The sequence below is a fragment of the Erpetoichthys calabaricus genome, chromosome 10 (genome assembly GCF_900747795.2).
Source record: "Erpetoichthys calabaricus chromosome 10, fErpCal1.3, whole genome shotgun sequence".
NCBI classification, from domain to species: domain Eukaryota; kingdom Metazoa; phylum Chordata; class Cladistia; order Polypteriformes; family Polypteridae; genus Erpetoichthys; species Erpetoichthys calabaricus.
The window spans coordinates 64,129,654-64,144,369 of record NC_041403.2 but is presented as its reverse complement, the minus strand read 5'-3'; the positions used below and the strand labels follow the sequence as shown (position 1 = coordinate 64,144,369).

General features: G+C 35.6%; 1 protein-coding gene across 5 annotated transcripts in view; it reads right to left on the bottom strand.

Moving 5' to 3' along the window:
* Positions 1–14,716, bottom strand: part of rasal2 (RAS protein activator like 2) — a 260,725-nt gene that overhangs the window by 116,752 nt on the left and 129,257 nt on the right. For all 5 annotated transcript variants that reach the window (XM_028811332.2, XM_028811333.2, XM_051932425.1 and 2 more), the window contains exons 2-3: positions 5,623–5,750; positions 1,437–1,563 (exon numbers count right to left, since the gene is read on the bottom strand). In XM_028811332.2, the coding sequence (XP_028667165.1) occupies positions 1,437–1,563; positions 5,623–5,750 (255 nt within the window). The remainder of the gene's footprint in view (positions 1–1,436; positions 1,564–5,622; positions 5,751–14,716) is intronic.

The window sequence follows — 14,716 nt, the reverse complement described above, 5'->3', positions numbered from 1 at the left end:
TTGGTTTTTCCTTCTAGAGTAAAGTGCACCTTCTTTGGTTGTCTGATGGATACCCTGTGACTGATACAGCAGACAAAAAGTGTCTTGTGCTGCAGTATAAAATAAGCAAACATTTTTTTATTTTATGCTTTCACTAATCCTCAGGTAAAATAAGGTATCCTTTTCACATCAGTGACAAATTTCTTCTAAACAATAAAAAACATAAAAGGGAGGGTAACTCAAAAATATATATATGTTGATTTTGTGAAATGGTACAACAAAATGGTACAATGATTGCTTTGCAGCTCCAGTTAACGGTCTTTCAGTTCTAGATAGATCATCATCTGTGACCAGCTTTTATAACAATTTACTTTTTATAGCATAAAATCACATAAATAATACTTCAATGGGCTTTAAAAGGCTCTTTTTAATTGACTGCCCCCCACCCAGGCTAGACTCTCTAATAAGACAAGAAAAAGCTCCCAAAAAAATTTTGCAGGACAAAAAACAAGAAATCTTGGTAAGGGCAATTGAAGCTGATACCCCCTAGGTTGGGTGTGCAATGGGTGTCAAAAATAAGGTAAAATGTAAGACTTTAAGTAAGTAGTCCTCTTTCTAGAGCTAGATGGCCATTATAGTTATTGATCTCATATCGAATGAGGTTAGTCTCATATTAAATGAGTACATGGAGTCTATCACTTAGATGTCTGTGATGGGTTGAACCGGGATGGGTATGCAGATGTTTCAAAAGAGGACTTTTGTTGGTTTTGGTAATCGCACTGGTCTTCCGTACACAGTTCCAGAAGGGAAAGTTGGGAAGTTCTAAAGAGACATCAGGGTACAGATTCTAGGATATCCCAAGAGAATAAAGACACCTTCAACATGAGCTGAAAACTGTTGTGCCAACACTAATGTTGTTGCATTACAACTCCAGAATCTATGGTCCAAATATAATCTTAGACATTGTCTGTATATTCTGCATGAGCTGGCTGTACTGGCCTCCCAAAACTGATTTTTTCAACCAGGAATTTAAGAGTTTTAATAAGAATGCATTGTGATGGTGCAAGCAACATTAGGTTAAGTGATCTTGAATTAGAATAAGCTGGTCTAGAAAAAATTACATATTATATGTGCATATCCTGCCTTATGCCTGCATGGATGTTTTTATCGATTTAAACAGCCTTTGGTCCTTCCAAAAACTATCCTAGAATACTTTTGATGAAAGGTATAAATTTATGACACACATATATAAACATTATACTTAGTAGACTGTACTGTTATAAATAAAATATAAAATAACATGTTTTGTTAAAAAAAAACATCAATCAAGTTAGATGGCCAAAATAAATACATTTTGTTTTTAGAATACATGGCCAAAATAAATGTTTGGCATTAGAATTGAGTTTTTAGTTTAGTTAAATTTAAAATCTTAAAACTGTAAAAAATTCTCTGTATACCTATTTTTGGAACTCCATCTGTATGGTACTCTGGGAACTGACCCTCTGATGGCACACTGACAGTTCGGCGTAGACTGCGTCCTTTAGCGGCCTCAGACTGATTTTCATGAAGCACTTCAACTGGCATCTGTATGGTTTTAAACAAAATATTTACTGTACTGTACTTCAATAAAAATTGATCTTATACTGTAGACATATACACTGTATACTTATGTACATATATATACATACACACATAATACTGTACATATATATACTTATATATATATATATATATATATATATATATATACCACACATAATTCTTCATGCTGTTATACAACTTCAATAAAACTATTAAAGTTTACTTGGAAAACAAGAAAAGAATCTCATTTAAAGTATTTCCATTAAACATTTGATATTTTAAAGATACAAACAGAATTTAGATACAATTAAAAAAAAAGAAAAGCAGTTCTATAGGCATACACATCACAAGATTTTCTGTATAACTAAAATGCATATTGTCGTATCTTTAATAAATGATTTAAATGTTGAAGTCAAGGACAGAAAAAGTATGTGAATCCTTAAGCAGAATTACTGTGAACCAAACACCTTTTGTAGCTGCTGAGCAGTTCTGCCCTGAGATTAAGAAATATTTTGGCCAATTGTACTTCATAGAATTGTTTCAACACATTTACATTTCTGAGATGTCTTGCACAAACAGTTTGCTACAGATTATGCCACAGCAGTTGAATAGGACTGAGGTCAGGGCTCTGACTTAGACAAGAATATCTGCATTTTAAAATGACTAAGTGTCTCTTGCATCCTGTGTATTGTAAAAGTAGACTAAAGAAGGTTGGCATCCTTAAAATTTACGCAACAACCCCCACTTGATAATGAGATGGCCAAACCAAGGTGGGAGAACTGGTTTGGGAGGTTGTCTCCAATTTATGATAGTCCTAGTTCTAATGTATAGAATGGAGACTGGTTTGCATGTGAATTTTCAGGGCTCCATTACCTTGATTCTCCTACTGATCAAACCCTACAATGAAACAATCTGTCTTCTCATTCTGACATGCACCAGAACTCTTCTTTTGCAAACATAAAGTTTACTGTCTGAAAGATTCAGTGTGACTGCACATTGCCATTTGCCACATAGGTGGTTTCCTTTATGAGTTGGCAACTATGTTACCACTTAATTCATGACTCATTTTATTTTGTATTCAGTAGTGGCTATCTGGCCACTGGGTGCATCTTGTCCATCATGTCCAAGTAATACAAACCTAAATTTTATGCCTTCTTGTTGGTTTACCTATCACAATGATGCAATGTTATCCCTGTGTATCTGTAATGTCATACCCTCTAACTGTCAACCAAAATGACATTCTACTCTTAACAGTGTGTGTACATTTAAGCCATTAGGTGCATCAATTCAAACTCTGGTTTCAAGGTCCCTTTAACATGTTCTAGTAGGGCATGTCTTTTGTGATGGATGATTTTGTTATGCTTTTGCTTTGAAACAATTATCTCATGTCTGTCCATTGATTCTTGTGAAACACATATTTAGTATATCAGTTTATATGTGTTGTTACAGATAACATACATGAAGACATTCAGTTATATTGCAGATAACTTTCAAGGCAGAAGAATGGCCTCTCATGCAAGATTACTGTGAGATTTCCAGGAGAATATAGATTTAAAATGATTACAGTAAGGGATCATGTTGTTTATGTAATGTAAACTTAATTAAAGCATGATTCAATTACATCTGAAAAACATGCATTAAGATCACATTCTCATACTATACTGAATTTATATCTTATAACCAAGTCTATATCTAATATTATTATTTTGTATTACATGTACTTTTAACATCATACTTTTCTGTAAAATATTTAGATCTCATAACTATCTCTATATCTAAAATTAAAACAGAGTGTCACTGGCACCTAGAGTCTATGCTGGCAGTATCAGCCACAAGGCTAGAATAAACCCTGCCCAGAGAGCCTGTCAACGCTATAGAAAATAAAAGAATTCTAGTTAAATTAACATATTGTATACCTTACTTCTAAAGGTGATCAATTACAGATTGCTGTACAGATTTGGTAAAATTTCTTAAGGATTTTCATAGTAAACTTTGCAATTTGTAGACTGACAGGTTAACATACATTTACATTGCCAGACATGTATTGCATGGCAACAGGCATTTTCTCATTTTGAAAAACTACGGGGCTCTGTCCCATGCTTGCTTTGATTGCCAACCACCGGGCGGGCGCTACGCACTAGCCACTTTGCGGCTCTGTCCCTCGCGTATGGGGAAGCGGATGTACAATTTAAACAGATTTTTATTTTCATGGGAATTGTTATATATGCGTAATAGACCTACTGTAACTATTTTACATTACAGCAAGTAATTAACCATAGTAAAAAAAAATAGTAAAACATAATAAATTGAAAGAAAATTATGTTTCATGTTGTGTTAGAGGTATTCGTTGCGTTATACATTTTTGTTCTGTTTGGCTTTGATATTAACACGCAAATACTTTTTAAACTTACACTTTTACTGTAAAACTTCAGTAAAAACAATATTTGGAATTAACTATTCATCAAAATCGCTTTGAATTTTGATTCCGTGTTTGGAGTTACATCGTGACAACTCAACGTATAACTGCCTGTGAGTGAATATCGTTTCTCTCTCTAAAAAAAACAAAACAAAAAAACAAAAAAAAAGACTTTTTTCGAATGTGATCTGTTAATTGTCATAGCATAAGCTATTCTAACGGGAAACTGTAAATGTGTTAATACAACTAATCTTGTCCTATTGCATAGCCCATTACTCATACATAAATTACGCGATAACATTACGATACATCCTTCTTTCAACAGTAATTCGGCCGGTGGAAGACCAGACGGTGTTAACAGTTGTAGATATTCTACGGCATATTATAAGCTGATGTTTTCATCTTCCGCACAATCACCACCAACTGTTTCAGCATAGTCTATTGATATGCATTTAACCAATTTCCCATGTAACCAATTGACAATTTTTGCGTTAATTCATTTGACTTCATCATTTCTCGGTGCTAGGATTGCCCGTGTACTCATTTCTTCTGTTGATAACCCTTTGGGACGAAATTCTTCAATAAGATTTGGACATAATAAGTCTTCTTTTATTGGGAACTTAAAGTGAAGAAAACGGAATAATTCATAAGAGCTGAGAGTGCAGGAACTGTGTCTGACAAAAGCATTCACATGAATGAGAGGTGACAGGACCATGGATGTGGGCCGCTAACCATAAATGGTTGAGAGGGGGGTGGGATGGAACTGTGTTTGACAAAAGCATTTACACAAATGAGAGGTGATAGGACCATGGGCCGTTAACCGTAAATGGTTGAGAGGAGGGCAGGACTTGAAAAAATCTCTTGGTAACAGTCTCGTCTAACGGGACTTGAAAAAATCTCTTGGCAATAGTCTCGTCTCAAGATTTTCTTTTATAATAGAGAGATAAGGATGAAATTTCAATTGCATAATTCATTAGTCCTCAGTTGCAAATTAAATTAACAGGCACATTTCTCTGGGAGTACTTAAAACCCAATATAAGCATGGGGGAGAATGTGTTAGCCCTGCAAACATGACCATGCACAGTACTTGAATCCTGGATGCTAGAATCATGATGCAGTAACTCTAGATTCTATGCCATAGTGCCACCAACTTTCTTAATTACCAAAGTAATAAAGAAACACATCCAGAAATGAGTACCCCAGATATAACAAAAACTAGTAAACTCATGTGATACCTAGTTCAAATGTTTACAGCTATTAAAAAAAAAACAAATGGAGCTACAGTTAAAATAGTCTTTTATGTTAAAATATCTATAAATATCCCTGATAGGAAATGCTTTTAAGAAGAAATTATTTCATTGTACTACAAATTCAAACAACTAAAGAGTACATTCACATTCACAGGACATTTGTTGAGTAATTTGATGATCAATGTAAAACAGATAAAGCACTTGTTAAAAGAAGGGTAAACTTGGCTAAACGTAGTGATTTTTTATGATAAAAATTCTAAGAAACAAAACCTGCTTGTTGTAAAAAAAAAAAAAAAAAAGCTTCATTTTTGTCAGATTAAAACATTTGAAATGTATGTAATATATTTTTCATTAAAAGAAAAAGTATTCCTGAGATTCACAGACATATATATTTACCTCTTCTTCCTTGTTGAGCAATATTAGTTGACTGTCAGTGAGAATACAGTATTTTCTTTCCCATGTAGTGGTTTCAGTGTACGGTGACTGACCGCAAGACATTCTGTGGGTAGGTGGACCTTTTACATCTTCAAACAAAAAACAAAAAAGAAAAAAAAAGATAAATAAGTAACAACAAAAATACATAAAATAAAGCTGCAAAAAGACAATCAGAGAGATGTGATATTTAATTGATAATTAGATTAGCCACATGAGGTAGGAAGGTTTAATTTTTTTTTTTGTCCATGAAAAAAATACACACATACTTGTGACTCACTGTTAATAAGTATAACCAATGTGTTCTGTCACAGAAAGTAAACACTTGTGAGCAAACTGTAGTTTGAAAATGGCAGTGCTCTGTTTTCAAAAATAAATGTCTTGATAAGCATTGCCATTTTCTTATTAAAATCCCAGTGATATTTAAGATTTCATCATTGCCCACAATAAAAAAATCCCCTCATTAAAACATCAATAAAATAAATTAACTAAATAGTCAATAATAATGTTGACAGGTGAAATTTGCCAAAGCATTTTTCACAGCAAATATGCTGTGTTTGCTAGTAACCTTGCTTGCCAGATATTTTCTGGAAATTCACCATGCAGCCAACTAAGATAAATAATTTCTCCTTGCGCCTCATGATGCTTTGCAAGGCCAGTGCTACAGCAGCCATGCACAGAACTTTAACCCATGCATACGTTAAGATCACTACCTGATCTGCTTTGTGTATGCATGTCATAACCCTGTGCACTCGCTGTGCAGTACCGGATGGCTAATTATACATGTAAAATTAAATCTTACAATAGCAAATACTGAATTACAAACCTTACTAATTGCTTCACTGAAAAAACAGAATTTAAAAGCATATTGTTGTAAAAACCGCTTTAAAAAGTTGCTTTAAATGGAAATTTCTTGAATAATCTTGTAATTCACTACTTCAATAGTACATAAATAATGTTTACATTATTATATTTAATATGCATTTTAAGCAGTAGTTTTCAGTAACTGGAGAGAAACTGACAGAGAATAAATTTAGAATATGCACATGCTAAGATACATCTGGTAGTGCATGATATATCATTCTTTACAAACACTACAGTGAAATCCTCCAAAAATTATGAACGTTATTTGTTGTTAAACTGGTGGGATCCCCATCTCTGACACATATTAAAGTTCAAGCCTTGCATTGTATTTTGACATTTCTAAAAGTCAATACTTGTTTACTTAAATTATAGTTGGGTAACTACTTGATGGATATACCATTATTTTAAAGCTGTTGTTACTGTTATATATTTTATATTGTATTACAGAAAAGGGCCAGTGTTGTTCACTTCAATAAATGGAGGTACTTTAATAAAAGCCATTAAAATGGATTTTAGTTTTTGCCATGGTATCGAAAGGTATCGAGTATCATAAAATTTCACTGGTATTGGTAGTGAATGCAAATATTCTGGTATCATGACATCCTTACTCTTTACTATTAATTAACTTTGATTTTGGAGATACCATTATAAGAAAGACATAACTGAACGATAACAGTTTCATCATATTAAGTGTACATATTTACATTATCTATTTCACAATCTCTGACACCAAACAGAATAACACAAGCATACAAACAGCGACACAAAAGTTACTTATGTACAAATTTTGAAACAAGATAAACACAAGGAAAGCTAAACTTTTACTACAATATCCATAGATTAGAAAAATGGTATTATAAAACGATTTTTTTTACAACTCACAAAGTTAGAATTACTTTTAAAATGTAGTTTTTTATCGAAGAGTATGCATATAAAAACTTGTATTATAGGCCAAGAATAATCATTGACTCTGAACCCTGAGGCATGTCTGTTAAAATTCAAACAGAGTGAATTTAACCACAGGAGGGCACACAAGTACTGCTATAAACACCTTACTTGTGTGCTGGCTGTGAAGTGCATTCTGGATGTTAATATATATTATATATTACTTCTGCTACTATATAGCCAGTTGAGTCGGGCAAAGTGGTTTTTGACAGTGATCCGGTAAATATGTTACAATGTTTTACATTAAGACAGAAAGACAATTAAATAGAAGACTAATCCTCTCAAAATTTAAAATTTTACAATTTTTCCACCATTCCAAGAACTGTTGATAGCTAAGATGAATCCATAATGTTCATTCATTCTCTTAACCCACTTATTTCAAAAGCAGGATCTTTAGGATGCTGGTAGAAAGCCACAGTGTCTGGAAAATTGCATGCAGACACTGACAGAAATATGTAAACTCCACATGGGCATTAACGGGCTGAGATCTGAACCGAATTTTTTGAAACCTGTGAGGAAACTGCATACACCACTGCTCCACCATGCATTTTCTTTTTTTGTAATAAATGAATTTATCAAGTGGATTGATGGCTACATGAACACTAAACTTTAGCATCATGGTTTAATTTTTATTAATGCCTAAATGGCAAATTACAGATTGTCCTGAACTTGAATCTCAGCTGTAGAGCAGATTTAGAACATTTCTTGGATGTATAGTGCATCCGGAAAGTATTCCCAGCGCATCACTTTTTCCACATTTTGTTATGTTACAGCCTTATTCCAAAATGGATTAAATTCATTTTTTTCCTCAGAATTCTACACACAACACCCCATAATGACAACGTGAGAAACGTTTACTTGAGATATTTGCAAATTTATTAAAAATAAAAAAATTGCGAAAGCACATGTACATAAGTATTCACAGCCTTTGCCATGAAGCTCAAAATTGAGCTCAGGTGCATCCTGTTTCCCCTGATCATCCTTGAGATGTGTCTGCAGCTTAATTGGAATCCACCTGTGGTAAATTCAGTTGATTGGACATGATTTGGAAAGGTACACACCTGTCTATATAAGGTCTCACAGTTGACAGTTCATGTCAGAGAACAAACCAAGCATGAAGTCAAAGGAATTGTCTGTAGACCTCTGAGACAGGATTGTCTCGAGGCACAAATCTGGGGAAGGTTACAGAAAAATTTCTGTAAAAGGTCCCAATGAGCACAGTGGCCTCCATCATCCATAAGTGGAAGAAGTTCGAAACCACCAGGACTCTTCCTAGAGCTGGCCAGCCATCTAAACTGAGCGATTGGGGGAGAAGGGCCTTAGTCAGGGAGGTGACCAAGAACCCGATGGTCACTCTGTCAGAGCTCCAGAGGTCCTCTGTGGAGAGAGGAGAACCTTCCAGAAGGACAACCATCTCTGCAGCAATCCACCAATCAGGCCTTTATGGTAGAGTAGCCAGACGGAAGCCACTCCTTAGTAAAAGGCACATGGCAGCCCGCCTGGAGTTTGCCAAGAGGCACCTGAAGGACTCTCAGACCATGAGAAAGAAAATTCTCTGGTCTGATGAGACAAAGATTGAACTCTTTGGTGTGAATGCCAGGCATCACATTTGGAGGAAACCAGGCACCACTCATCACCAGGCCAATACCATCCCTACAGTGAAGCATGGTGGTGGCAGCATCATGCTGTGGGGATGTTTTTCAGCAGCAGGGACTGGGAGACTAGTCAGCATAAAGGGAAAGATGACTGCAGCAATGTACAGAGACATCCTGGATGAAAACCTGCTCCAGAGCGCTCTTGACCTCAGACTGGGGTGACGGTTCATCTTTCAGCAGGACAATGACCCTAAACACACAGCCAAGATATCAAAGGAGTGGCTTCAGGACAACTCTGTGAATGTCCTTGAGTGGCCCAGCCAGAGCCCAGACTTGAATCCGATTGAACATCTCTGGAGAGATCTTAAAATGGCTGTGCACCGACACTTCCCATCCAACCTGATGGAGCTTGAGAGGTGCTGCAAAGAAGAATGGGCACAACTGGCCAAGGATAGGTGTGTCAAGCTTGTGGCATCATATTCAAGAAGACTTGAGGCTGTAATTGCTGCCAAAGGTGAATTGACAAAGTATTGAGCAAAGGCTGTGAATACTTATGTATATGTGATTTCTCAGTTTTTTTATTTTTAATAAATTTGCAAAAACCTCAAGTAAACTTTTTTCACGTTGTCATTATGGGGTGTTGTGTGTAGAATTCTGAGGAAAAAAATGAATTTAATCCATTTTGGAATAAGGCTGTAACATAACAAAATGTGGAAAAAGTGATGCCCTGTGAATACTTTCCGGATGCACTGTACGTGGTTTATACCAATCTATTTGCTTGCATGCAACGGAAAAGCTCCTCATCAGTATATCCTGGCTAAACTGAATATGGCTTGGCATAAAATCATCTATAACCTTTAAATCAGATATTGTATAAATACTGTATTTTGGACATTTTTCTATAGTACCTATTACACTAAACTGCTCATGGCTCACCATAGTGTCAACTTTAGATAAAATATAACGCATGAAAACATAAAAATTGTGATTTCTAACATCATCAATATAGATATAGAGAAACCTTGTGTCAATTTAGAATGATAAATGACTTGGCTTCGAAGATGCTGCATGGAGAGTTCAGTATTTAACATTGAGTTTAGGCATCAATGAAATGATAGCGGAAGGTTTTAGAAATATGCCCTTCAATGGACTTGGGCCCTTGTATGTTTAAATTTTCTGTGTATTCATTGTTGAAAGGAAAGGGCTTCAGTCACTGCAATTGTCCAATTTATTTTAAAGAGGCTTCAATAAATGGGTGGATGAATGGAATAATGGATTTCATTTTACTAAGTTTGAGCCCTGGTTTTAAAACATTCAAAAACAATTTAACAAGACTGAATATTGCAGACCCTTCTCAGTTACGCATATTTCCAAAGATAAAACAATTGTGAACAGTTCTCTTCAGATTATGCATTTATCCATCCAATTTCATATACATTTATCTAATTGCAAAAGGTTGTGGGGAGTCACATTATTAAAAACTATATTGTTCTGTGTTAGCTGTTCAGTGCAGTAGACAGTACTCTGTGTGGAAAATGGGATCAATTTTATCTTACTAGTAGCTGTGAATAGCTCTGGCTCCTATTTTTACAGTGTCTTCAAAGGACTTCTGAATGCCAAATCAATACAATTATACATTATTAACCTTTGTGTAAGATACAATGTTATTTCCCCTTTTTTATACTCAATCATCCCATTCAATTTTAATCTAACTAAATTATGTATTAGGGAAGCAAAGAGCAGAGATGAAAAGTCTAAAATCTTATTTAATACAAATCAAAAAGTTCTTCTTTCTTTTTGGCATGGAGGTGTGACTTATAGGACTCAATGATACTGGTGACATTTTGAAGGGAGCATTAGGCAGCTGGTGAAGATACCTTTGGCAAATAGGTCTGAAGATAGCATCAAGAAGAAAAAAAATTAGACTCCCGTCATTTCTGAAAAGACAACAAAGTGGACCAGTACAGGCATGGGAAGGGTGTTCATCAAGAAGCAAGTGGTGGTAGGATGATCCACGTAGCCCCTATAAATTAGGCTCAACGTGGGATGATCCATTCTAAACTCAAACACTGGGGATGTAGTGTGCAGTTCATACTGTATAATAAATAATCAGTATGTTACTTTGAATTTTATTCAGACATTTATGTGTTTTTGCTATATTTACACATACAATTAGCTAGCATTTATATACACATACAATATAAAATTTATATTGCACAAAAAAAGCACTTTACTGATGAAGAATAACAGATCTATAAAGTAGGGTTCTTTAAAAAGGTAAACTTCTAGAGACAAACTACCCTAAGTTCTTGTCTATAAGCCGCGGCTTATCTAAGGAAAAAAGTTGTGAAAATGAAAAAATAGAATATCGGCTTATACAGTAATCCCTCCTCCATCGCGGGGGTTGCGTTCCAGAGCCACCCGCGAAATAAGAAAATCCGCGAAGTAGAAACCATATGTTTATATGGTTATTTTTATATTGTCATGCTTGGGTCACAGATTTGCGCAGAAACACAGCAGGTTGTAGAGAGACAGGAACGTTATTCAAACACTGCAAACAAACATTTGTCTCTTTTTCAAAAATTTAAACTGTGCTCCATGACAAGACAGAGATGCCAGTTCTGTCTCACAATTAAAAGAATGCAAACATATCTTCCTCTTCAAAGGAGTGTGTGTCAGGAGCACAGAATGTCACAGAGATAGAGAAAACAATCTCTAGCAAACAAATCAATGGTGCTGTTTGGCTTTTAGGTATGCGAAGCACCGCGGCACAAAGCTGTTGAAGGCGGCAGCTCACACCCCCTCCGTCAGGAGCAGAGAGAGAGAGAGAGAGAGAGACAGAGTTTGTTTTTCAGTCAAAAATCAATACGTGCCCTTCGAGCTTTTAAGTATGCGAAGCACTGTGCAGCATGTCGTTTCAGGAATCAGCTTTACAAAAGATAGCAACGTGAAGATAATCTTTCAGCATTTTTAGACGAGCGTCCGTATCGTCTAGGTGTGCTAACAGCCCTCCTGCTCAATCCCCATACGTCAGGATCACAGATAGTCAGCGCAAGAGAGAGAGAAAAGTAAGCAATCTAGCTTCTCAGCCATCTGCCAATAGCGTCTCTTGTATGAAATCAACTGGGCAAACCAACTGAGGAAGCATGTACCAGAAATTAAAAGACCCATTGTCCGCAGAAATCTGCGAACCAGCAAAAAATCCGCGATATATATTTAAATATGCTTACATATAAAATCACAATTTAAATGACCGCTACGCGCGCGTGTTGACTCGGTGACGCCCAGAGCAGAAAGAACGCGCTCCGGCCGCTCCAACCGCGCCATGCGGGGAGTGAGAGAGACGCCAATATCTCACACTCTCTCCCCCCTTAAAGAAATTAAATGGGTGCGAGTGAGACCACTGACCTCCCTCCCTTCTATTAGTTATAGGTTATAGTACGTTAGGCTTATCCATGAGTCCGGCTTATCTATGATAAGATTTTATTTTAAAAATTCGTATGATTTTTGGTCTCCGGCTTATACATGAGTCCGGCTTATAGACAAGAACCTAGGGTAATAAACAAGAGAAAGTTAATGGTCAAACCCAAAATGTTTTATAAATTTGCCAGAATGTTCCAGTTACAGAAAGAAGGAAGGAAACTAGAAATCTAAAATATTGTATTGCTTATTGGACTAATTATTATAAGTACTCAGTAAGATGATAAAAAGAGCAACATATGTATCCTTCTGATGTCTCTCTATCACAAGTCATTTAATGTCTGAATGCCATCTTGCTGGAATTCACTAAAGCCATTCTGCCTTTGGAAATCTTTCCCAAGTCAAGCTACCTGAACACAGTTGATGAGCCAAGAGCTCCTCAGCAAATAAGACCTGCCAATGTTGCTGTTGTCCCAGGGCACTCGTTCTAATGATGTGCTGCCTACCTGTGCTATACATGATCAGTTTGTTTCAAGAAGTTGAATAAACTTGAACAGTCATATTTTTGTGTTATTTTTATTATTTTATTATTTGTGTGGTTCTTCCATCATCTATTTTGTGTTATATATTAGCAAAGCCAACAAGATAAAAAATATATTTTTCAGGAAGTGTGTGTCCTCTGCAAAATTCAAGGAGTCTGGTACATTACTAATCCTTAAACTGCAAGAACTCAACAAATTCACACAGAAAACCACTAAATGGAAACTGCCTTGGAATGCCATGTAACTGAAGGGGAAGGAGCCAGAGCTATTCACAGCTACTAGTAAGATAAAATTGATCCCATTTTCCACACAGAGTACTGTCTACTGCACTGACACTATGACCACACTTCAAGTATGTCATATATGGGGGAAGAAGGGAGAGGGGTTGAGCCACTTTTTAAAAATACGAGTAAGAATGTGTGGCATGTTCTAATTATCAGGGATTCACACCACTCATTCTCTTCAAGAAAGCCTATGACTGAGGTGGAATGGACACTCCAGCTTTAGTCAAACCTCAGGAGGGATAAAGCTTATTGCCATGCAATAGCAAAAGCCACTTTATCCTTGTACAGATAAAGTCACATTTCAGCCAAGAATTAAGTTTCATACACATTTCCATGCTCCCTTATGGTTAAAAACTTTTGAAAAGTAGTAAGAGTATGAAACTAAAAATAAAAATGCCAGAAATTACTTGGAGTTTGTCTTTTTTTGGCATATAATTTTGAGTGTTAATTAAATTATTCTGTATTTCACCCACTGCACAGGAAATTTCTCCTAAGTATGTCTTTTTTTTTTCAATTATTTGCCATATTCGATCCTTCCCCACCATTTTACCTCAGGAAAATGATTATTGATTTTGATTCAATCACATCAAAATCATCATGTTCTGAAAAAATTGGTGTGTGAAAGAGAAAGTCATGTTTCAACATTACCGTCTGCATTGGCATTGGCAAATGGAGTCTAAACTTTAGGAAAAGTCATTGCCAAAAAGCTGATCCACAGCCAATGGGGGCATCTGGCAGAAAATTAAAGGCACAGTATGTGCTCCATCTGCACTGTTGCTTGTTGCAAACTTATCTGAAAGAAATACAGCTTTAGTTTATTCTGTTTTTTAGGTAGCAAAAATCAGACTTGGTACCCAATCAAAATCAGATACCCCCTTTGTGTGCCTTAAAGTCAGTTTGAGAATATAGCATCCTTCTCATTACAATAAGAGTCTTATGTATTTCACACTATTACACCGTCAACCTGCCTAGCACAGTCTGTTTATACCTGAGTGACCCCTCACATAAAAATAGTAAGAGAAATGGTCAGGTGGGATGTGGGCATCATTTTCCTTTTTTTTTTTCATACAGGTTCTGGAACGATCTGTGTCTCACAAAGTTAAAAAGATTAAGGCCACTTTAAAAGTGAAAGTAGGAAATAAAAATATATACAAAAACATTTTTTATGATCAGATTTATATTTAAGTTACAAACACCAAATTTTTTCTTCTTTCCCTAACGCTAGTTATATACTTACTATAAATAATGTGATACAAAAAAAAAGAGTTTTACATCACAGGTATAAAACTCATTGCCTGTTAAAGGCGAACTATGCTATATAAAATTAGATTCAAACCGAACACTAAATTTGTTTATAGTATCAGCAGCATGAGTATGTCATCTGATTTATTCAAGCACATTAGTAAGG